The sequence below is a fragment of the Callorhinchus milii genome, unplaced genomic scaffold (genome assembly GCF_018977255.1).
Source record: "Callorhinchus milii isolate IMCB2004 unplaced genomic scaffold, IMCB_Cmil_1.0 Scaffold7, whole genome shotgun sequence".
NCBI classification, from domain to species: Eukaryota; Metazoa; Chordata; class Chondrichthyes; order Chimaeriformes; family Callorhinchidae; genus Callorhinchus; species Callorhinchus milii.
In genome coordinates this window covers 8,508,340-8,531,467 of record NW_024704748.1, presented here as the reverse complement: position 1 = coordinate 8,531,467, position 23,128 = coordinate 8,508,340, and the positions used below count along the sequence as shown (strand labels likewise).

Sequence of the window (23,128 nt, the reverse complement as noted above, 5' to 3'; positions counted from 1 at the left end):
CTAGGACCACTCTACCTGTTAGGGCTTTGGTTTGCAGGTTTAACAGGAGCTGAGTGGGAATATTCCCTTCCCCCAGTGACTGGTCTGCCCTTCCAAGTCCTCCCATTGAGCCAACTGTGCTGTTATCACTGCCCTGGAGTTGAATTATCCGCTGATACATGTGGCCCAGATAAACATGCCTGAAAGGTGGATTACTGGCGTGTTTTTAGAGCCAATGAAAATCTTTCCCTCCCCCCTCCAAGATTGCTCTCACCAGATGAAGGGAGAAAATTAGAAACAGTTGATCCATCCTATGTGACAAGGCAGCTGAGCCCCCAAAGCATTTACTGATCAAGACACACAGCAGGAGCCTAGGGACGGTGAAGCAAGTGGAACATTATAGCCTATAATAACTAAGTACTTTTACAGATTAAGTATCACATTAACTATACAGTACACTCCGTCCAAGGAGACTTTTTTCCTCCTTTTAGGTAGGTATCTAACTGGACCCACTTAGGCTACACACGTCCAGGGAATTTCTACTCTCCCCAGAGCATCTGGTTTTGTTTTTTTAGACAAGATTTCAGCCCACACACTGACACCAACACTAATACGACCAGAATAAATCTTATCTTATTATAGCTATGTTACTGAAATATTAAACCTATAGAATTAAAATGAGCACTTTTTAAAAACTACTCAAAACACTTCCCTTGTTTCTCCATTTACTCAAATGTTCATTGTATTACTCCAACTTTATGTTTTAACCATTGCATTTTGGCTGACATAAAGTGTGCTGAAATAAGAACATAAGAATTTGTTAGGCGAAAGAAGACCAAGAACCATCCAGTTTGCCTTCCACCATCCTGGCAGTAACTATATACTGTGTCCCGCGATATTATTTTCTAACAGAACCCTATCGAATTTGTTCTTCAAACAAACAATAATTTCTACTTCCACTGTCTCCCTTTGGAGCCAGTTCCATATGTTTATTACTCGCTCGCTGAAGTAGTGTTTCCGCAGATTTGTTCTGAATTTACTCCCCTTCAGTTTCTTGCACCTTTCTTAAGACATTTAACCACTTGTCTTAACTCCTTTTTTCTTTGTGCTGCCTTGACCCTGGATCCCACTGGTTTGCTCAATATGAAACAAATTTGCTTCTGCTTGACTGAGAACTTATTAGTAATAAGGTAACATCACAATAATCTGGGACTCACAAGTTCATACAGATAAGAACAGTAATATGTAATAAACCAGGGAGCATCATGAAAAACAACTTGATTGTACATGCAATATTATTGATGTGGCTATTCAAGTGACTACAACATACATAATAAAGAGCTAGAGAAGATCGGGAAGCATGTTGACCTACGCATTTAATATGGATGCATGAGGAATGCGCACTCTCTCTCTGAAGGCCAGCTCCCTGTTTAACTAATTCCAGAGATTATTACACGTAGACTGGGGATCCCAGAGTGTGCGTTGGGATAACTGCTGGAGTTCAACCAGCTAAACCCGCATAGTTTGCCATTGAGAGCACTGTCTGGCAAGCTTTCCTGCTGCTTGACAAGCTAAGACCACCTTATCTGTTAGGGCTTTGGCTTGCAGGGTTAATGGAAGTTGAGTGGGAAGAATTCCTACACCCAGTGACTAGTCTGCCCTTCTAAGTCCTGCCGATGAGCCAGGCTGGCTGTGCTGTCATCAGCAGTGCCCTGAACCCACCTGGCTCAGGAACTGGACTAAAGACCACCACAAAGGGATGACTCGATTCTGACATTCCATTGCCCAACAGATCACCTCGGAGCCTGCTCAGCCGCAAGGAGACCCCATTTATTTCCATCCAAGGAGGATAGTCACTGGTTGGTCACTAGCACAATGTGAGATTGAAAAGTACCACTCTGTAATATTAATCCATCTGGATCAGTACTGTACCAAAGAGCTACTGTGGTCCCTGACAGTTACAGGAAACTCCTTTTGACTTATAGTCCAATGCCTTTTGAGATGCAATGTGTCCACCTGGTCTTGGAACATAGGAGCAGGAGGAGGCTATTCAGCCCATTAAGCCTGCACTGCCAGCTTACCAGATCTGGTTAACACCAGATATTGTGTTAACCACATTGTGTGCTTGTTGAGCTCATAGTTCAGGGTGGCACTCCAGTGCAGTGCTGGGGGTGGGGGAGGGAGAGGAGCGCTCCATTGTCCGAGTAATATGGTGGAACAGGTTACTTTTGACCCCATTTCTCCACCTTGTCTCCACATCCTTTAAAAGCCCCTTCCTTCCCAAGTATCTGTCTATCTCTCTTCTAAACGTCCCAGAAGACTCTGCCTCTACAGCCTTTTAGCGAAGTTCAGTTGACACTTTTTCTGTTTGAGAAATGTTTCCTGATCTCACTTCTAACTCTATTTTAAGACTACGTCCCTGTAGTAGATTAACTTTGTTTACACTAGATTGGACCTTGACTGGAAACTTTCAATAATCACAGAGAAATCCTTTCCTTCTCTCCCTCTGTGTTAATGGTCCCTGCATTTTATACACCTTTACCATCTCCTATTGCAACATATATTACGTTGCATTAAATATCTATCTGCTACCATTTGGCTTATCTGCTCCTTGTCTGCTTAACTGGCCTAGATTTTCAATGCAGCATTTCCTCCAAGTGCCACTTCCCTAGTAATCTTCCAATGTTGAACTATTGATATCTCACATCTGCACCAGCATTTGCTATTCCAAAGAGCACATTCCTCATAGAAGCATAGGACCAACAGTGGGACATTCAGCTCCTTGTGCCTGGCCCGCCATTCTATTAGATTATGGCTGATCTGTACCTCAAATCCAAATACCTGCCTTTGCCCTGTATCCCTTGATCCCCTTGCCTAACATACATCTATCCACCTCAGTCTTCAAAATTTGAATTGATCCAGCAACCACAGCCTTTTGGGTATGAGAGTTCCAGATTTCCATCACCCTTTGAGTGAAACACTGCTTCCTGATTTCACTCCTAAATGGCCTTGATCTAAGACTAGGCTCCCTTACTTTGGATTCCCTCACCAAAGGAAATTTCTCTGTAGCTACCTTATCGAATGCTCCTGCCCTCCACCCCTCCTGACCCCAACCCCCGGCTCAGGTCCAAATCCCTGACTGTCTAGCACCTTGGGGGGGTCCTCCCGACATGAAAGGCACTCTACAAATATAATTTGTTGTTGGTGGTAGTGAATTCCTTTATCATTTTAACTGGCCAATATATCTTTCCTGAGGTGTGGTGCCCAAAACTGAACACAGTCCTGTCTACCAGATGGGGTCTGACCAAGACTCTGTGCAACTGAAGCATAGTTTCCTTACCTTTGTATTCTGGGTCATTGTAATGAACTGGAATGCGCTTGGAAGCCATCTATCAAAGGCAAGCTGCGTAAATAATGAGTGAACTTGACACCCAACATGGTCTGGATACCTGGTGTGAACGCAACTAACAAATTGGAATAACTTGATATTTTTACTATTGAATGCAAAGTCGTGTGTAACAGATTTGCACAAGGTAGGTCTGACCATCACTGAAGCGTAGTGATTTGAATTTTGACATTGAGCTCCTTTAAGTAAGATTTTCCGACGTGTCTTGTTTAATGAGTGTCGGAATTTCTCTATTTTCTCGCCAGGCAAACTTTGCCTTGTTGGAACACACAGCATCAGATGCCAGGTCCTCGGTGGTGTTACATAATATTAATCCTTGATGTAGAGCACAAGGATTAAGTGCTCCGGGACACTACCCCACATGAAGGGTGCTATATAAATGCAAGTTGTTGTTCTAGAGCCATCATGGAGACGGCTCAAATCCTTCCCAGGATTTATTGAAAAGTTGAACGACTGTATTTTATGGGCCAATTGAACAGCCAATTTGCTCACAACAATGTCCAACAAACATCCATGGAGTGAGTGACCAATTTTATTGGTGGGATTGTTGTCCAGGCCACCGGGGGAGAGACACTCTCTTCTCTTTTTGGATAGTGCTATGGGATCCACCTAAACAGGGAGAAGGGACCACGGCTTAACTTCATAAGAAGCCTTGAGGGGTGACCCTCAAAATTTTAAAATTTTGGTTTTTGATAGAGTCACTAAGGAAAAATTATTTCCACTGGTTGGTCAATCAGTGACTAAAGGCATCAGTTTAAACGAACAAACGTTAGAAGAAATTGTTTTCACGCACAGAGTAGTTAGTAAATGTAATGCTCTGTCCAGGAGTGGTGGAGGTGGCAAACTCCATATTGGTCTTCAAGAGAGAATTGGCAGGATACCTTAAAAAAGTCAGCTATTAGGGGTACGTGGAAAGAGCAGGTAACTACGACTGAAACAATGGCTCTTGAGGGAGCTGGCACAGACATGATGGGCCGAATGACCTTCTTCTGAGTTATAAATTTCCATGGTACTCAGATTGCCACCTGTCACAACAACAACAAATTACGTTGGTATAACGCCTTTCCCAAGGCTCTGGACAGTCAAGGATTTGCACCCGAGCTGGGGATTGGGATCAGGAAGAGTGGAGGGCAGGGAGAATGGGGCTAGGAAGGTGACTGAAGGCGTGGTCGAAGAGGTGGGTCTTGAGACGGGCCTTAAAGGAGGCAAGGGAGGGAGCAAGGCAGAGGGACTGTAGGATGGAGCTCCAGAAGGTGGAGGCAGAAAAGCTGATAGCCTGACCACCGATCGTGGAGTAGATAGGGTGGGTACGTGGAACAGGCCGGAGCCCGCTGAGCGGAGGGAGCGGGCAGGTCAGTATGGGGTCACTTACTTGTAGGATGGTGTGCTTGCATGCAGTGGAGGGCGAGTGTAGGGAATAATATGAATTGCACAAGATGGCTGGTTTGGACTGCAAACGAGCACATATAGCCTCAATCCTCAACTAGCCAGGTCCTGGTCTACCTCTGTGTGGAGTATGTTTGCTGTGCACGTTTGGACTGAAGAGAGCTGTGGTCTCAATAGCAGTTGGAGCAACTGGGCTGTTTATATTTTTACAGAAAGGTCTGAGTTGCTTGTAGCTTCCCCTGTCCTCAGTGCTGAGGGCTGGATACATGTGGAGAGAGCTTGGATCCTGAGGTTGGCTGCTCCCAGAAATTTTGCTGTGAGTGACTACAATACTGGGGATCCAGGGAGCCTTTGGGAACGTGAAGTCTCCTTTCTTCAGCCCAGCACCAGCCAGGCTTTCCGCTGCCTGAGCAGACAACAAGACAAATCAGAAACAATATCAATGCTTCACTGCAAATCAGTCAGAGACTCAAATCGAGCGTTAAAGCTTCATCTCCACTTAAGAGCAGCTGTAACTTCTTAATTCGATTCCCATCTATTATGTAAGTAACTGTAACAGAGTGAGCATTAAAGGAACAATGCCACTGGTTGCAATGTATTGCAAGATACCTTACAAGATGTTACAGCACCTTCCTGCACAGTCAGGGATTTGGACCCGAGCTGGTGGTTAGGATCAGGAGGGGTGGAGGGCAGGGAAGGTGGAGGTAGGAGGGTGATGGAAGACAAGGTTGCTTATGGGTAACATAAGCACGTGCCTGTTATTACTTACAGAATCAGCCACACCCTTTGCTCTGAATAGTTAAGAGACCTTTACTTACATAGAGGGGGGAGCTGTTACGCTCTCGGGGAGCCATTTCGACCATTGAGATGTCGTCCGCATCGGCCGATGTCTGCAGGTAAAGCACCAGATTGTTACAAGAGGCAGGCGATGCAGGCCACAAGCTACAGAGATCACAGCATTGGTTTGGCTCATTTCATCTCATCTCATCCTGGAGTCCTGTAGCTCAGTGGTTAGAGCACTCGCTTTGCAAGCGAGAGACCTGAGTTCAATTCCAGGCACAGGGCGAAACCTTGGGCAAGTTTCCTTACTCCACACGCCTAATAATAATCCCTCCAAAACCAAAAAACAATAATAAATTGGTCATTTTCAATCTACGACTGTTTGTGGGACATTGCTGTGCGCAATTGGCTGCCGCGTTCGCCCACAATTATACAGTCAATTCACTTTACGGTATATTCTGTGAAGCGCTTTGGGTTGTCCTCCCGATGTGAAAAGCGCTATATCAAATGCGAGGATTATTATTATTATTATCCTCCCATCTCCTGTGTGTCAGCCTGGCTCAGGTGCTACCACTCTCACCTCAAGAGTCAGAAGGTTGTGCGTTTCTTTTGGCATTTTTCTGGATTTAATTTCTTAATCTCATTTAGGATTTTATGTACTGCTCGAGGGTCCCCTCTCTGACATCTCTTTTCAAGGTTGAAGAGCCTGATCTTATCGAGTACTGTGGTTCCTTACAGCTCATGGGCCTAACACTGGGGATCAGCCTGGCTCGGTGTTCCGGCATGGGCACACCAACTCTTTCTTTTATCCCTTTCCTTCACTGTGGCTGCCACCCACAAGGTGTACTGGCCAGACTTGGGCCTTTTGGAATAAAACACGCCAGGAGACGCACTTAACTCAACTCGCTTTTATGTCCTCTGCATTCCTGACTAGAACGAGATTTGCTAGAAATTTGCTTCTCTCGCATATTGGTTAATTTGTTCAGCTGATGCGCCAAGTCCCCCTGTCTCATCTGTAGCTTCATCACTCCCTCATTCTTCCCTCCTCCCCTCGCTATTCCCCCTCCTCCCCTCCCCTCACTCTTCCTTCATTCAGTCCTGCCTTCTGGACTCTAGAACAGAATCTACAATGGAATTATGTTAAGATCTATGTTTTTCAGGCTCCTTCACTCCCTTGCTCTTCCCTCCTTCCTTCACTGTTCCCTCCTCCCTCGTCACCAATCTCCATGTCCCTTGCTAGGGCTGCTGGAATCCCAGTCCTTACCTTTTCATAGATGCCGGAGACATGACTTTTGATCTTGGCCTTGCTGTCACTCAGCTCGGCTGTGTCTTTACTGAACTCAATGGACACCTGCCTGCTGGCTGGTCTCGAGCTGGTGCTGGAGGTGTCTCCCTCAATGTCAGTCCAGTTCTAGGAAGGAAATGCAATAATACATCACGTAAGATGTATAATAATAATGGGGATCCGGGTTCAATTCCTGGGCAGGGCAAAACCTTAGGCAAGTTTCCTTACTCCACACATCTTACTCCACACACCAGTCCTAGCAATAAGTAGGAACCCAGTTGTTAGTCGAATAACAGATTGCCTTCCGAGGGTAATAAACCATTAAAAAAAATTATAATAATTTGGTCACTCAATCCACGACTGTTTGTGTGACACTGCTGTGTGCCAATGGCTGCTGAGTTTCGCCCATAAAATATACAGTTAATTCACTTTAAGGCATATCCTGTGAAGTGCTTTGAGACGTCTCAACGACGTGATACGGCTCTATACCAAATGCAAGGATTATTATTTTCCATTTGAGGCGAGTCACCTACTGCGCTATCCCACACTCATACTCGCTCCCCAAGACATTTAACACTCCAAGCATCCATCCAATGGTTTTCAGAGGCTCCACTCCTGGTCGGCCTTACCGACTCGCTCTCTGAAGCAGAAGACGCGCGGCTCCTGACCCGCTGATGCCCATCAGAGGTTTGGCTGGTCACAGTGAAACGTCTGGTTGAAACGTAGCTGACTGAGGACCTGTAGTCCCTCTGAGACACACGCATCAGACTTTGGAGGAATGGAATGTATCTAGCAATTGCCATTCTGAAAATGAATGAGGAACCGAATGAGAAATCAGATTTGATAGTTCCAAATTATCCCCATTAGATCGCAGCCCTCATACACTAAAGAATGCTTTAACTAATATGCTACGGGACTCTACCGGAGCTACAGTACCGGAGTCCCATAGCGTGGTGGTTAAAGCACTCACCTCGCAAATGGGAGGATTCAGGTTCGCTTCCCAACCAAAGCAAAAACTTACGTAAGGTTCCTTACTCCACATACCTCTGCACTGATCCAAAACTCTGCTGCCCACATACTCACCCATTCTAAACTCCATAACCCCATCACACCAGTTCTAGTCAGGATCCACCGGCTCCCTATTGCCGAACGGATCAATTTCAAGATCCTCATACACGTTTTCAAATCCCTTCATTCCCTGGCATCTGCTTATTCGATCTGCTTACTCCCGAACCCACTACCTACTGCTTCTGCTTGACTGGATCTGACCTCTTGCATGTCCCTTGTGCCCTACGTTCCACCAGCAGTGGCCGGACTTTCAGCAACAATGCCCCGAAAGTCTGGAACACTCTTTCTCTATCCCTCTGTCTTGCCTCCTCTTTCCCCATCTTCAGGTCACATCTGAAGACCTTTCTCTTTGACCGTACTTATGGTCACCTCCCCCATCCCCCGGCTTGGTGTTGTGCTACTCCACTGTCAAGCGCTCTGGATGCTAATTTACGTGAGGGTTGCTATATATTAAAACAATTGTTGTTGTTGTTTACCAAGCAGTAAATAGGAACCTAGTTGTTAGTTGATTGGTGGATCACCAAATAGTGTCTGGGACTCTGCTATGTACAATTGGCTGCCGCATTTCGCCCACAAAATATACAGTCAATTCACTTTACAATATATTCTGTGAAGCGCTTTGAGACGTATCAATGATGCAATAACGCTCTATATCAAATGCAAGGATTATTATTACTATTAATACTGTCGCTTACCTATACTTAGGATGGGTGATGGCGTAGATGATGGGGTTGTGGATGGCCGAGGCTTTGGCAATGACGGCTGGGATAGAGTTCATGTAGGGAGTAAGAATACTGGAGTATCTAAAAAACAGAGCACACAGAAATATGTATTCAAATGGCACAAAAAATAGTGGACAATAGGGAACAAATCAACATTAGTCTTGAGCCCACTGCATACAGTTCTGGTTACTGCAACATAAAGAGGATGCCCAGGCACGAGAGGCAGTGCAGAGGGGAGCAATGAGAAGATCCCCAGTGTTAAAGATATGAGCGATGAGTTGGGCCAATAGAAAAGTGCGGCCACATGTAATATTCTAAACAGCACCTCTGCTATAAACCCACTAAACATGGAGTTTCTGGCCCCCAGGCCTCTCATTACTGTTTACTCAATGTCACTCTGGGCCATGTGGCGCAAGCGGGAAATGGGCTACACTGTTGAGATTGTCTGTGTGTGTCTCTCTCCTGTGTGTGTGTGTGCGTGTGTGTGTGTCTCTCTCTCCCTCTCCTCTTTATGTATGTGTTTGTGCCTCTTTGTATCTGTGTGTGTGTCGGTGTGTGTGTGTGTCTCTCCCTGAGAATGTGTTTCTTGGTGTCTGTGAGTGTGTGTCTCTCTCTGTGTCTCTGTGGCTTTGCCACTCCAAGTCACTGCCCCACGTGAAGGGCAATGTATAAATGCAAGTTGTTGTTGTTGAAAGTTCATACCCAGCAAATGCAGTGAGAGCCACTGTGGAGTATGGGGACCAGGAGATAACAAAAAGCAAGATGACTATCAAGGCAATTTTTGCCATTTTCCACTCGTTCTTCATCCTCTGGTGTTGTTTCTGAGATTCCCTGTTGGTGCTTCCCCCGACTTTTTCCACAGCCCTGAAGTCAAAGTAAGAATTTTTAAATTTTACTCAAAGTGCACAAAGGATCAGAACTGTTGTTGCTTCTTTCCTTAACAAGTGAACTGAGTCATGGTGGAATTAATAATAATAATCGTTTCATTTGATATAACGTCTTATCGTGTCATTGAGAAGTTTTAAAGTGCTTCATAGAATATGTTGTAAAGTGAACTCTGTATTTTCTAGGTGAAACAAGGCAGCCAATTGAGCACAACAGAGTCCCACAAACACTTGTGGATCGAGTGACCAATTTATTATTATTTTTTTAATTATTTTTTTGAAGGGATTATTACCCCCGGAAAATCTGCCAATCGACTAACAACCGGGTTCCTACTTATTGCTTGGGAAACAGAGACCTGTGGAGGATGATTATTCTAGACATCACATTAATTGCAAGGAGTATTTGCATGTGTAGACCCGTAGCATAGTTGTTAGTTCAACCACCTCACAAACAAGAGGACTCGGGTTCGATTCCAGGCCGGGGTGAAACGTTAAGGAAGTATCTTCACCCCACAAGTCTCTCTTTACGTAGCAGTAAGTAGGAACCTGGTTGTTGGTCGATTGATGGATCACTTTACAGGGATAATAATCCCTCCCAAAAACAAAATAATTTGGTCACTCAATCCACGACGGTTCGTGGGACACTGCTGCAGCATTTGGCTCACAAAATAGTCAATCCACTTGACAGTATACTCTGGGAAGCGCTTTGAGACATCTCAACGACACGATAAGCCGCTATATCAAATGCAAGGATTATTATTGTATTCAACTGGGAACATTGGCTCTCGTCCAGGACCTGACGTCTGACACTGTGTCAGGACAGCAATGGTCATGCAGTTGAAGGTGGAGGCAGAGATAGGTGGAAATTAACCCCATGCCTGCAGATGATATCACTGAACGGGAGCATGAAAATATTAAAGAGGAGAGGACCAAGGACAGAGCTCTTAGGAACGCCGCACGTGATGGTGCGAGAGCTGGAGGAGAAACCGTTGGTGGATACAAATTGGAGAAGATAGGAAACGTAAGAACAAAACCAGGTCAGAACCGTGAAGGTGGAACTGAGAGGAGAGGCGGTGGAGAAGAATAGATCTCTGTAAGGAATTGTGAGTTGGAGATGATGGTTGAATGGTGGAGATGAATAAATATTCTGCAATTTTGCTCAATTACTTCTTGACATCAGATAGTATTTATATGCAGAAGATTCCTTCAGGAGGTTGAATAGGTTGGATTTTTTTTGGTCAGCTAGGTATCTGATACATGGAAATCATAGAGATAGTTGGAATGGAATGCACATTCTCTCTCTGGAGGGATGCATCCTGCTCACCTAATTCTCAAAAGTATTGGGGACGCCAGAGTGTGCGTTGGGGTGACTGCTGGAGTCTAACCAGCTAAAGCCACATAGTTTGATAGATTTCGCTGTCCAGCAAATTTTCCCACTGTTTGTCCAGCTAGGACCACCTACCCATTAGGGCTTTGGGTTTCAGGGTTAATGGGAGATGAGTGGGAGGATTCCCTGCCCCCAGTGACTAGTGGATAGATAGAGAGAACAATGAACAGGTTGAATTCAGACCATGATGGAGTAGATTGTATCTGCTGTATCTGCAGAATAAGTGGGATTTTCTCATTCAGTGCATTTTTAAGATCTATAAACTGTTCTATAATAATAATCCTTGCATTTGATATAGCGCCTTTCTAGATGTCTCAAAGCACTTCATAGAATATACTGTAAATTGAATTGACTGTATGTTGTGCTGGCATTGTGCAGTTCCTCTATGTTTTGAAGTTTGAGAAGACAGCTGGAGCAAGTTGGATATCATCAGTGGAAACTGGATGTTTAGATGCAGAGATGGAATATTGATTTCTCAAATGTTGGCATTTTTTGGGTCAAAGAGATTTGTGAAGAGACAAGATGGAATTTGATTTACAAAGGGTTTGGAGTTCAGTTACATAGAATTGGATATCATTTTACGAATAGTTGGAAACAAAACAGAGAGAGTTGGCCACGTTACAGATATTTGGGTCGTGAGTTGGGAGAGATTTGGCCAAATTGCATTCGAGTTGGCTGGGTTGCAGGGAGGTTGGCTGTTTTGAATAGAAAGTCGCGGAGTGAGTTGAGTTTCACTTGTAGACAGTTAAAAGTTGAACTACAGAATGTTGGAAAGTGGGTTTGCCTACAATGGGAATTTGGAAATTGAGTTATGGAGCTTGAAGTCATGAAGTCCTGTTTCACAGTGGTTACTCGCCTCACAAACGAGAGGACCTGGGTTCGATTCTCGGGCAGAGCGAAACATTAGGCAGACCTGTGTTTACCTAGCAGTAAGTAGGAGCCCAGTTGTTAGTCAATTGGCGGATCGTCTTTCCAGGGGTAATAATCCCTTCAAAATAATAATAATAATTTGGTCACTGAATCCACTGTTTGTGGGACACTGCTGTGTGCAATCACCCACAAAATATACAGTCAATTCACTTTACAGTATATTCTGTGAAGTGCTTTGAGATTTCTCGAAGACATGGTAAGGCGCTATATCAAATGCAAGGATTATTATTATTATAAATTGAGTGCCAGTGAATCACTGACTGGAATTGATGGGTGTTACACATGAGAATCATAACAATGTTGAGTTGAAGAGTCAGGGCAGATTGAAATATTTATCAGCTGCATTTGGATTTGACCTAATTTGAGGAATGAAGAGATTTGGAAAACGTAATGATAATTCTTTTGTTTGATATAGCATCTTTCACATCATGAAGCTGTCTGAAAGCTCTTCACAGGATTTATGATAGTGTAGATTGTCTGTATTTTTGTTGGTGAACGTGGCAGTGAATTTGCACACAGCAATGTCTCACATACAACCATGATGTAAATGATCAATTTTATTCAGGGAGATTGTTGGCCAGGACACTGGTAGAAACTCCCTTCTCTTTTTGAGTGGTGCCATGAATCTTTAACATCCACCTCAACAGACAATTAGAGCCTTGGTTTAACATCTAATCTGAAGGATGGCACCTCTGACAGTGTAACACACCCCTCAGCACTGAATTATGAATGCTGGACTGTGAGCTCAAAGTCCTGATGTGGGACCCATAACCTTCTGACTCAGACGTGAGTGTGTTACTAACTGAGCCAGACTGACAACAGCCTTATTTCTAGAATTAATACTGATTTATAATAGAAAAAGTCTTAAGCTCATGCCATGCGTTGAATTTGGATACCTGGCATTGATATGGCGACAACAACAATTTTACATTTACATTGTACTTTTCAACCAGGAGGATGTCTCAAAGTGCAATTCTCTCCCAAGAATAATAATAATAATAATCCTTGCATTTGATACAACGCCTTATCATGTCGTTGAGACGTATCAAAACTCTTCACAGGATATACTGTAAAGTGGATTCACTGTGTATTTTCTGGGTGAACGCAACAGCCAGTTGCGCACAGAAGTGTCCCACAAATAGTTGTGGATTGAGTGAACAATTTTATTTGGAGGATTTATTGGCAACACCATGAGCAACTCCCTTCTTTTTTTGATACCTAGATCGTCAATGTCCACCTGAACAGGCAGACGGGACCTCGGCTTAACATCTCATCTGAAGGACGGCACCTCCGACAACACACCACCAGCACCACATTGGAGTGTGAGTTTAGACTATGTGATTTCAAGTCCTGACATGGACTTTTAAACAGGTTTAAACACATTGAAAACTCACTTGTTGGTGGATTGGATGGTCCTGAAGATGAAGATGTAACAGCAGATGATGACTCCCAGTGGGATGAAGAAGACAAAGCAGAAGAGAAGCATAGTGTAAGCCCGGACAGATGGTGTGAATGTCATATAGTCCCAGGTACAGGAGGTTAGCAAGCCTTCAGGCACATAGGCACCTGGACAGGAAGAGTGAGAGAGACACATGGAACGTCAAATACTTTTGTTCTCTCCAAGGCCTGTATTGAAGTGGCTGGTGTATCATATAGAGGCAAACCTGCCAGGATTTATTGAGTAACAGATGTTACCTGCAAAGTATTGCATTCACATCCAATAAACCCTATATTTGTTTGGCCAGCCGGATCTGTAAAACATTTAGAAAACCATCACCGTGCTTAAGAATATCCAAACTAAACTGAGAATTCCATGCATCCCACCTAGAAGTGGAAATACCAGAAAGATTGTTGGAATGGAATGCGCACTCTCTCCCTGAAGAAATGCATCCAGAAAGCATGTTGGCAAAAGCCAAGGCTTGGGGACCTCAAAGTGTGCCTTGGGGTAACTGCTGGAGCCGAACCAGCTAAAACCACACCATCTAAACCCGCATAGCTTGCCATTGATAGCACTGTCTGGCAAGCCTCTCACTGCTCCCCTAGTCTCTCTACCAGATCTATTCTATAGAGGCAAACCTGACGAGGTTTATTGTGTAACAGATATTACCTGAAAAGTATTACATTCACATCCAGTAAACCCTACATTATATTAACTTCATGATAACCATAATAATAATCCTTGCATTTTATATAGCATTTTATTGACACATTTCAAAGAGCATCAAAGGATATAATATAAAGAATCATCACACATCTACGGAGAGACACAGACCACGCAAAGTGATTTAAAGGAAAATCTAGGACAGAATGTAAAATACAGTGGATTATCCCAATCATTATCTTAAGACTTCTGCAAACTTGTTCAGGTTATCAAGCTCCCAGATTTCTGTGGTTTTCCTTCTTAGCTTAAGTTTTCTTTCTCTGCTCCGATTTTCTCTCCCAAGGGCATTGGCTGTGTTGGGGGCAGAGTAATAATGATAACAATCCTAGCATTCGATATAGCGCCTTATCAAGTCATTGAGACACATTGCTTCACAGGATATATTGTAAATTGGATTGACTGTGAATTTTGTGGGCAAAACGCAGCAGCCAATTGCGCACAGGAGTATCCCACAAACAGTCGTGAATTGAGTGGTGGTGGATTTCTGGATGTGTCAGACACCAGGCTGACCAACCCCACCCCACCAAAAAAAACAACTGGAGTATGATATATGGGCATTGATAGTTCCCCAGTACTTCATCAAACCTCAATGTGGGCACCCTAGTCAAAAGTCCATCTCCGACATAGTCGGCAGCACACCGCCTATGAGCCAGAAGGTGGTGGTTTCAAGCTCCATGTCATGGCTGGGATCTCATGCAGTCTAGGCTGACACTCCAATGCAGTGCTGGGGATGTGCTGCATTGATGGAGATGCTGTCCTTTGGTTGAGATGCTAAACTGAGTCACCATCTGCCTGTTCATGGGGATGTTCAAGATCTCATGGCACTATTCGAAATGTGAAGGGAGGCGAACAAGGTATTGTTGGAGTTCTGAGATCCTTTTATTGAGGAAATTTATTAGATCAAACTCAACCCAAATCTGTAAGTGAGGTGAAAGGCAGAAAATGCGCTTATCCCTGTTCTCTGTACAATGTTGTCAAGTGCAAACCTGATCCATGTATCCAGTTTCACGTGCCATCAAGCCAATTAATAGACTCAACACCTAGCCTCAGCGTATTTCATGTGTACCCCACAGCACTGCCTGGTCAGTGGGTTAGAGATAGAGTAAAGCTCCCTCTATACTGTCCGTACACACTCCCAGTCAGCGACAGCAAAGGTTGGAGACAACAGCAACAACAACAAAATGACATTTGTATAGCGCCTTTCACGTCGGGAGGACGTCACAACAGAATAAAGCTCCTTCTACGCTGTCCATACAAATTCCCAGGTCAGGCACAGCACAGTTTGACCACCTATTCTCATTGCAGTCCTACTTGTTTCCCTTTACCCTCTGATATTCCCATTTTATAAACATGTATTTAACTCCCTGTTAGAGAATTTATAGATTCTGCTGCAACAAAGCTTCTTGGCATTGAATTCCACATTCCAACCACCCTCTGCGTAAAGAGCCTATTTGCCTAACCTCCCCTTTAATTCTTTCTGTGTTTTTCTGAAATCTGTGCCCTCTCTCATTCCTGATCAGTGGAATAATTTTATCACTGTTTATCCCATCCTAACCCTTCATAACCTTGAGGGACTATGGTAACTTCTCGGTGTTCAACTTGCCACTGTGCATGCTCCGAGATTCTGTCTTATGGAGTCCTGTAGTGTAGTGGTTAGAGCACTTGCCTCACAAATTTCGCCCACAAAATATACAGTCAATTCACTTAACAGTATATTCTGTGAAGCGCTTTGAGACGTCTCAATGACGTGATAAAGCGCTGTATCATATGCAAGGATTATTATTTTTGTATATTATTATTATACATCTTGCGTGAAGGGCGCTGTGTAAATGCAAGTTGTTGTTGAGCATTGCCCTCACAGGGCCTTGGAGGCCTCCAACCTAGGCTGCATCAGACCTAATCAATAAGAGGCAGAGACACTCAGACTCGGGTCTTCTCAACCCACCCCTCACCAGAGGATGCATTGCACTCTCTGGGGTTTTGGTGTAACCTGGATCAGGACGGTTCAAATATCCTCCACGCTCAGAGGCCAGAGCATTAGCCGAGAACTCTGATAATAATAATAATCCTTGCATTTGATATAGCACTTTTTCCACATCAGGTCTCAAAGTGCTTCACAGAATATACTGTAAAATTAATTGACTGTATATTTTGTGGGCGAAACGTGGCAGCCAATTGAGCAAAGCAGTATCCCACAGATAGTTGAGATTGAGCGACCAAATTATTTATTCATTTATTAATTTATTTATTGAAGGGATTTTTACCTCCGGAAAGTGATCTGCCAATCCAGGTTCCTACTTACTGCTAGGTGGACAGAGGTATGTGGAGTACGGAAACTTGCCTAAGGTTTCACCCCATCCAGGAATCGAACCCGGGCCCTCTTCTTTGTAAGGTGAGTGCTCTAACCACTACGCTATGGGATGCCACAGACTCTGAGGTGTGGACTGGACTGTCTCTGGTTAAAGAGAAACAAGAAGCAGGATTCTGCCTCAGTCCTTCCTCTGAACTAACAATGCCTGTGGCCTGGGTACAATTACACAATTAGCCCAGATGTTATGAATTACATTGGCTTTTTAATTTGTGACGGTCTCCACAGTATGAAGTCTAGCCACTAGGAGTCCTAAAAGATGTCGACTTCCCCCCTGCCAGCACCTCGCGGGAGCCTTTTATACTGAGCGAAAAGAATTGCAAATAACTTTTAGCAGTTTTAATATCTCGGTTTATGTCTATGTTTCTCGTTGTTTTATTTTTTGGAGTGTTTGGAGTTGGCCAAGTATTGGCCAGCGCTGGGGAGGGTTTCTGCCCACTGCTGAGAGAGTGGGAGGAGGGGGCTGTGTATGTATGTGCGTGTGTGTGTGTGTGGCTGCATTACTGACTGTGTGTGTGTGTGTGTGTGAAGGGGTGGCTGTGTTACTAACTGTGTGGGGGTTTGTGCATCAGGTGTCAAAGAGCACTGCAGTCGTTGAAGCCTATTGTGATGGATTAATGCCATTGCGATGTGAGTTTATCCCAGTGTAGGCTTCTGATTTGGGAACACAAGTTTATCACTTCCAGAAAATAATTGTTTCCCTATCGTTCAGGCTCTCACATGCTCAGAGCTCAGAAACATCTGGAGAGGCATTTTTGTGTCTCGTTCCTTGTGCGTGCATATCAGGGATTAATAAGTGAGTGTTTAATTTGCAATCTTAGAACCAATAAGCCTTTCATTTAATATAGCACCTTATCACGTCTCAAAGTTCTTCACAGGATATACTGTAAAGTGGATTGACTATATTTTGTGAGCGAAATGCACCAGCCAATTTGCACATAGCAATGTCCCGCAAACAGCCTCGGAGTGAGTGATCAATTTTATTTGGGGGGATTGTTGGACACAACATCAGGAGAGAGAAAATCCCTTTTCTTTTTGAATAGTGTCCGGGATCTTTAACATCCACCTGAACAATGGTGTCCAGTAGCATAGTGATTAGCGCCCTCGCCTCGCAAGTGAGAGGACCTGGGTTCCAGTAAGTAGGAACCCAGTTGTTAGTCGATAAGTGGATCACTTTCCGTCGGTATTTATCCTTTCAAAAATAATTAAATAAATAATGATGTGGTTAGTCAATCCACGACTGTTTGTTGGGGCACCGCTGTGCGCAATTGACTGCTGCGTTTTGCCCACAAAATACACAGTTAATATATTCTGTGAAGCACTTTGAGACATCTCGACCACATGATAAGGCGCTGTATCAAATGCAAGGATTATTATTATTATTATTATCAGGTGGTGAAAAGCTGCAGGATGTGACTTACTCCAGCCGAAGAAAGGAGGGAGGCTCCAGGCCAGCGAGTAGAGCCACAAGGACAGGATGATCAGCCCAGCTCGTCTGTGGGAGAGGACCCCGATGGAGGCCAGGGGTCGTGTGATCACAAAGTACCTGTCCAAGGCGATCACCATCAGCGTGATCATCGAGGTGATGCCAAAGAGAGCGCCGCAGAAAGCATAGAGCTCACAGCCTGTGGAGGGAGAGAGAGAGAGAGAGACCAGGTCAAAATTATGAGGAATTTTGTGGAGATTTACCAGAATGATACCAGGGATGAGGGACTCCAGATATGTGGAAAGACTGGAGAGGCTAGGATTGTTCTCCTTAGAGTAGAGCAGGCTAAAGGGTGATTTAATCGAGGTGATCAAAATTATGAGGGGTTGATAGAGTAAATAGGGAGAAACTGTTTCCTTTGCCAGATCGGTCAGTTACTAGAGAAAACAGATTTAAGATAATTGGCAAAAGAACCAGAGGGGAGATGAGAACATTTTTACGCAGCGAGTTATTACGATTTGGAATGCACTGTCTGAAAGGATGGTGGAAGCAGATTCAATAATAACTTTCAAAAGGGAATTGGATATGTACTTGAAAAGGAAAAATTTGAAGGTCTATGGGGTGTGACTGACTGAGTAGCTCTTTCAAAGAACCGGCAAAGGCACGATGGGCTGAGTCGTCTCCTTCTGTGCTGTAGGATTCTATGATGCTATAGGGAAAGTCACCGTAGATGTACAATTCACAGTCTGCAGAAAAAGAGAGTCACGTACTTGATGCATGACACCAATGACTGTCAAGCGGGTACCGCACTGCATTTTGTGAGTTAACTTTAACCTGTCACAGAATCACCGAAATTTCAACTGTCGAGTCTGCACCAGGTCTCAGAGCAAGCTGTCCATTTAATAATAATAATAATATTATATTATAGTGCCTTATCATGTTTTTGAGACGTTTCAAAGCGCTTCACAGAATATATTGCAAAGTGGATTGTCTGTGTATTTTGTGGGCGAAACGCAGCAGCCAGTTGTGCACAGCAGTGTCCCACAAACATTCGTGGATTGAGTGACCAAATTATTACTTATTACTAGGTAAACAGAGGAATGTGGAGTAAGTAAACTTGCCTAAGGTTTTGCTCCGCCCGGGAATCAAACCCGAGTCCTCTCACTCGTGAAGCGACGTGCCAACCACAATGTTACAGGACTCCGAAGGCCAAAGACACCGGGAGAAACTCTCTTCTCTTTCAATAGCGCCATGGAAACTTTAACATCTACCTGATTGGGCAGATGGGATCTTGGAGAATTTGCATGATCTCAAAATCCAGATGGGGGGCTGGAACTGATTATCTTCTGACTCAGAGGCGCGAGTGCCAGCTACTGAGACAAGCTGAATAAAGATGTTGATCGTTGCATAACACCTAACATTATGCAAGTGAAATAGACATAAAGGACGTAGGACACGTGAGTGTGTGTGGCTCATCGACAGGACTTGTAAGGGCATACTGGGGCAGAAATTTTTCCCACTCAGCTCCTGCTAACCCTGCAAGCCAAAGGACTAACTGGCAGGATGGTCATAGCTGGACAAGCAGCAGGAAGCCAGCGTAAGCTACACAAGCGAGAGGATCCGGGTTTGAATCCTGGGCAGGGCAAAACCTTACGCAAGTTTCCTTTCTCCACACTCATCTGTTTACCTAGCAGTAAGTAGGAACCTGGTTGTTAGTCAATTGGTGGATCGCTTTCCGAGGCTGATAATTGTCTAAAAAAAATTGGCTGCTTAATCCAAGACTATTTGTGGGACACTGCTGTACACAATTGGCTGCCACATTTCGCCCACAAAATACACAGTTAATTGACTTTACAGCATATTCTGTGAAGCGCTTTGAGACATCTCAACAACATGATAAGGCGCTATATCAAAATGCAAGGATTACAGTATTATTTTATCTGGTTAAACTTCAGCAGTTGTCCTGATACACATTCTGGGGATCCTAAGCCTTGGTTTTTTTGCCAACCTGCAACTAATATTTTCTGGAATTAGATAAACAGGAAGCCAGTGTACCTCAATAACAAGCTACTCAAGCGAGAGGACCCGGGTTTGAATCGTGGGCAGGGTAAAACCTTACGCAAGTTTCCTTTCTCCACACTCCTCTGTTTACCTAGCAGTAAGTAGGAACCTGGTTGTTAGTCAATTGGTGGATCGCAGGAATTGCAGGAAGAGAGTGCGCATTGCATTCCAAACACAGGAATTTCCATATGTAGGTGGCGTATGTATATGTATGCAAAACACTAAGACTGGTTTGGTTGCAAGGTGATGGCTTTTTGCATGTGTCAGACTCCCGGCGACCAAAATAAAGTGTGCTTCCATGTCCCAGAGAGGAATTGGGTGCCAAGACCTTGAGGGTGGCTCCGAGCTGCAGGAAGGGAGGACAGGAGAAGGGGAAAGTCACCTTTTTCTCCGAAGATCCAGCGCTTGTGGATACTGGTGATGAAGAAGATTGGGGACTGGGTGACCGACATGAGGAAATCGGTGGCTGCAAGGTTGATGATGAAGGTGTTGGCTGGCGTACGGAGACTTCTGCTTCTGAGGAGAGAATAGTGACAGAGAAGGGGAGGGGTGGAGAGGGGAAGCGAGAGTCAACAAAGGAAAAAATAATAATAATAATTCTTGCGTTTGGTTTTGCACCTGCCAGAACAACAACAAATTATATTTATACAGTGCCTTTCACATGGGGAAGGCATCCCAAGGCACTGGACTGTCAAGGGTTTGCATCTGTGCTGGGGGTTGGAATCAAGAGCAGTGGTGGGCTCAGGGTGTGGAGGTGTGAGAATGACCAAAGGTGCAGCTGAAGAGAAAAGTCTTAATAATAAATAATCCTTGCATTTGATATAGCGCTTTTCACGTTGGGAGGACGACCCAAAGCGCTTCACAGAACACACTGTAAAGTGAATTGACTGTATGTTTGTGGGCAAACGCGGCAGCCAATTGCGCACAGCAATGTCCCACAAACAGTCGTGGATTCAATGACCAAATTGTTTTGTTGAGGCATTATTGAGGCTGGGAAGCGATCCTCCAATCGACGAACAACCGGGTTCCTACTTACTGCTGGATATACAGAGAGGTGTGGAGTAATGAAATTTGCCTAAGATTTCGCCCCGCCCGGGAATCGACCGGGGTCCTCTCGCTTTGCGAGACGCACGTGCTAACCACTACACTACGGGACTCCATCTGCAGTCTGTGTAGCTGCAGTAAGTGTGTGCTGGGAGAGTGCGTGAGTGTGTGTGTGTGTGTGAGGGAGTGGTACCTGAGGAATGCATAGATGACCAGGAAGTTGCCCACCATCCCGGTCACGCCCACGGCCAGGATGGTGGCTCCGATGATGTAGTGGGCGTGGTCTGGCACATCTACCGTCGGGAACATGTGATGGTGCTGCGCATCCGTCACTGAGGCCTCCTGTCAATTAACATGCATATACAGGGACACCAACGGTTGTATATGCATGAAGATACAGAGATGTTACATACATTGACATACACAGAGGTGTGCTGCCCAGCAGTGTCCCAAAATCAGCTGTAGATTGAGTGACCAAATTATTCAGTATATTTTGTTGAACAAATCTGGATTCAGGTGGAATTTTAAGCCCCCAAGTCAGGACTTTGAGCCCACAGTCTAGGCTGACGCTCCGATACAGTGCTGGGGGAGCTCTGTATCATCAGACATACCCTCCTTTAGGGTGAGACGTTAAACCAAGGTCCCATCTGTTCAGGTGGATGGTAAAGATCCCATTGGGACTATTCAAAAAGAGGGAATTGTAGAGTCCTGTATAGCACTATTCGAGAAGGGGGTTACTCCCTTCTACACTTCATAGTAAATTCTGTGAAGCGCTTTGAGATGTCTCCATAACATAACAAATGGTGTTTAATGCCCTTGCGTTAAATGTATAATTATTACATTTATTATGTTGAATCGTATTGAATTACGTTACACACAAGAGCCCGGATTTACTATATTTATCTAGCATTTCAGTAGATCCAGAATTTGGCCAGTTCTTAAAATCCCCACTTAATTCTGAAGCCTCTATCCTTCCATCTCACCCCCTCGCTATCTCTATGTGTCTAAAGAGGCGCAGTGGTAGCGCTCTCACCTCTGAATCAGGAGGTTGTGGGTTCAAACCCCATGTTGGGACTTGGGATCACTTTGTCTAGACTGACACTCCAACGCAGTGATGTGTGTGCTGCATTAGCCTTTGGATGAGATGTTAAACCAAGAGGATGTTATAGGGAGTTTCTCTCTCCCGGTGTTCGGACCGCCAATCTCACAGATAAAAAAAATCAGTCACTCACTCCATGGCTGTTAGTGGACTGTCAAGGGTTTTTTGCTCTGCGCAAACTGGCTGTCGCATGTCGTCCACAAAATAAACAGTAGATCCACATTACAGTATACCCTGAAGCGCTTTGAGACGTCTCAACGATGTGATAAGACGCTATACCAAATGCAAGGATTATTATTATTATACAGCGCTCTGAGATGTCTAAGTTATTTGCTAAATTCTGTTTTTCATAAAAAACAGAATCTAGCCTCAAGGGGAATTTCTCCACCCACAACCCCCCCCCCCCACACCCCCCACCAGGAACTGTGATCTGGAATCTGCCGCAGATTGTGTCTGTGAATTCAGACAGGAGTTTACCCACAGTGAATTGGCAAAGAGATGTTTTGCGAGACAAGAGACAGAGGTTGGTATTCGGTTTGATGTTCGTTGCACGCTGGAGTCGCCACACTGACTTTCCTCGTCCTGTTCTTTCTTTTGATAATAATATTAACAATAATCCCTGCCTTTGATATAACACCTTATCACGTCACCGAGACATCTCAAAACACTTCTCTCTCTTTCTCTCTTTCCCTCACTCTCTCTCGGTTCCACTCTCCCTTGCTCCCCCTCTACCCCTCTGGCTGAGCAGAACCCCCTTCGAAGAGCTAAATTAGCCTCCAAATGGAGTAAAGAGACAGATGTGCGCACCACATTACAACAGAGAGACACACACATTTACAGAGAGTGAGTGAGAGAGAGGGAGATACCTAAAGAAAGAGAGAGAGAGAGGTTGACTGAGAGGGCAACATTTACTGAGAGAGAGAGAGACATTTACAGAGAGAGAGATTTACCGACACACAGAGAGAGACAAGTACTGAGAGAGTGAGAGAGAGGGACATTTACTGAGAAAGAGATACAGTTACTGACAGATGGAGAACAGTTTGTTATATATTGAAGAGATTGAAATACAGTCAGAGAGCGAAGAAATGGACCTTAATCTCTGTAAATTTGAAAAGATTTTAGATAATGACACTGACTGGCAC

The 23,128-nt window shown here is 44.4% G+C and overlaps 1 protein-coding gene across 1 annotated transcript in view; it reads right to left on the bottom strand.

Moving 5' to 3' along the window:
• Window positions 1-4,065: 4,065 nt before the first annotated feature.
• opn4 (opsin 4) overlaps window positions 4,066-23,128 on the bottom strand; it is a 19,886-nt gene continuing 823 nt past the window's right edge. Inside the window, 10 exon segments of the mRNA NM_001292116.1 lie at window positions 4,066-5,177; window positions 5,590-5,661; window positions 6,816-6,962; window positions 7,466-7,640; window positions 8,600-8,707; window positions 9,329-9,490; window positions 13,222-13,393; window positions 17,778-17,981; window positions 20,226-20,359; window positions 21,081-21,229. Of these exon segments, the coding sequence (NP_001279045.1) occupies window positions 4,869-5,177; window positions 5,590-5,661; window positions 6,816-6,962; window positions 7,466-7,640; window positions 8,600-8,707; window positions 9,329-9,490; window positions 13,222-13,393; window positions 17,778-17,981; window positions 20,226-20,359; window positions 21,081-21,196 (1,599 nt within the window). The 5' untranslated portion in view covers window positions 21,197-21,229 and the 3' untranslated portion in view covers window positions 4,066-4,868.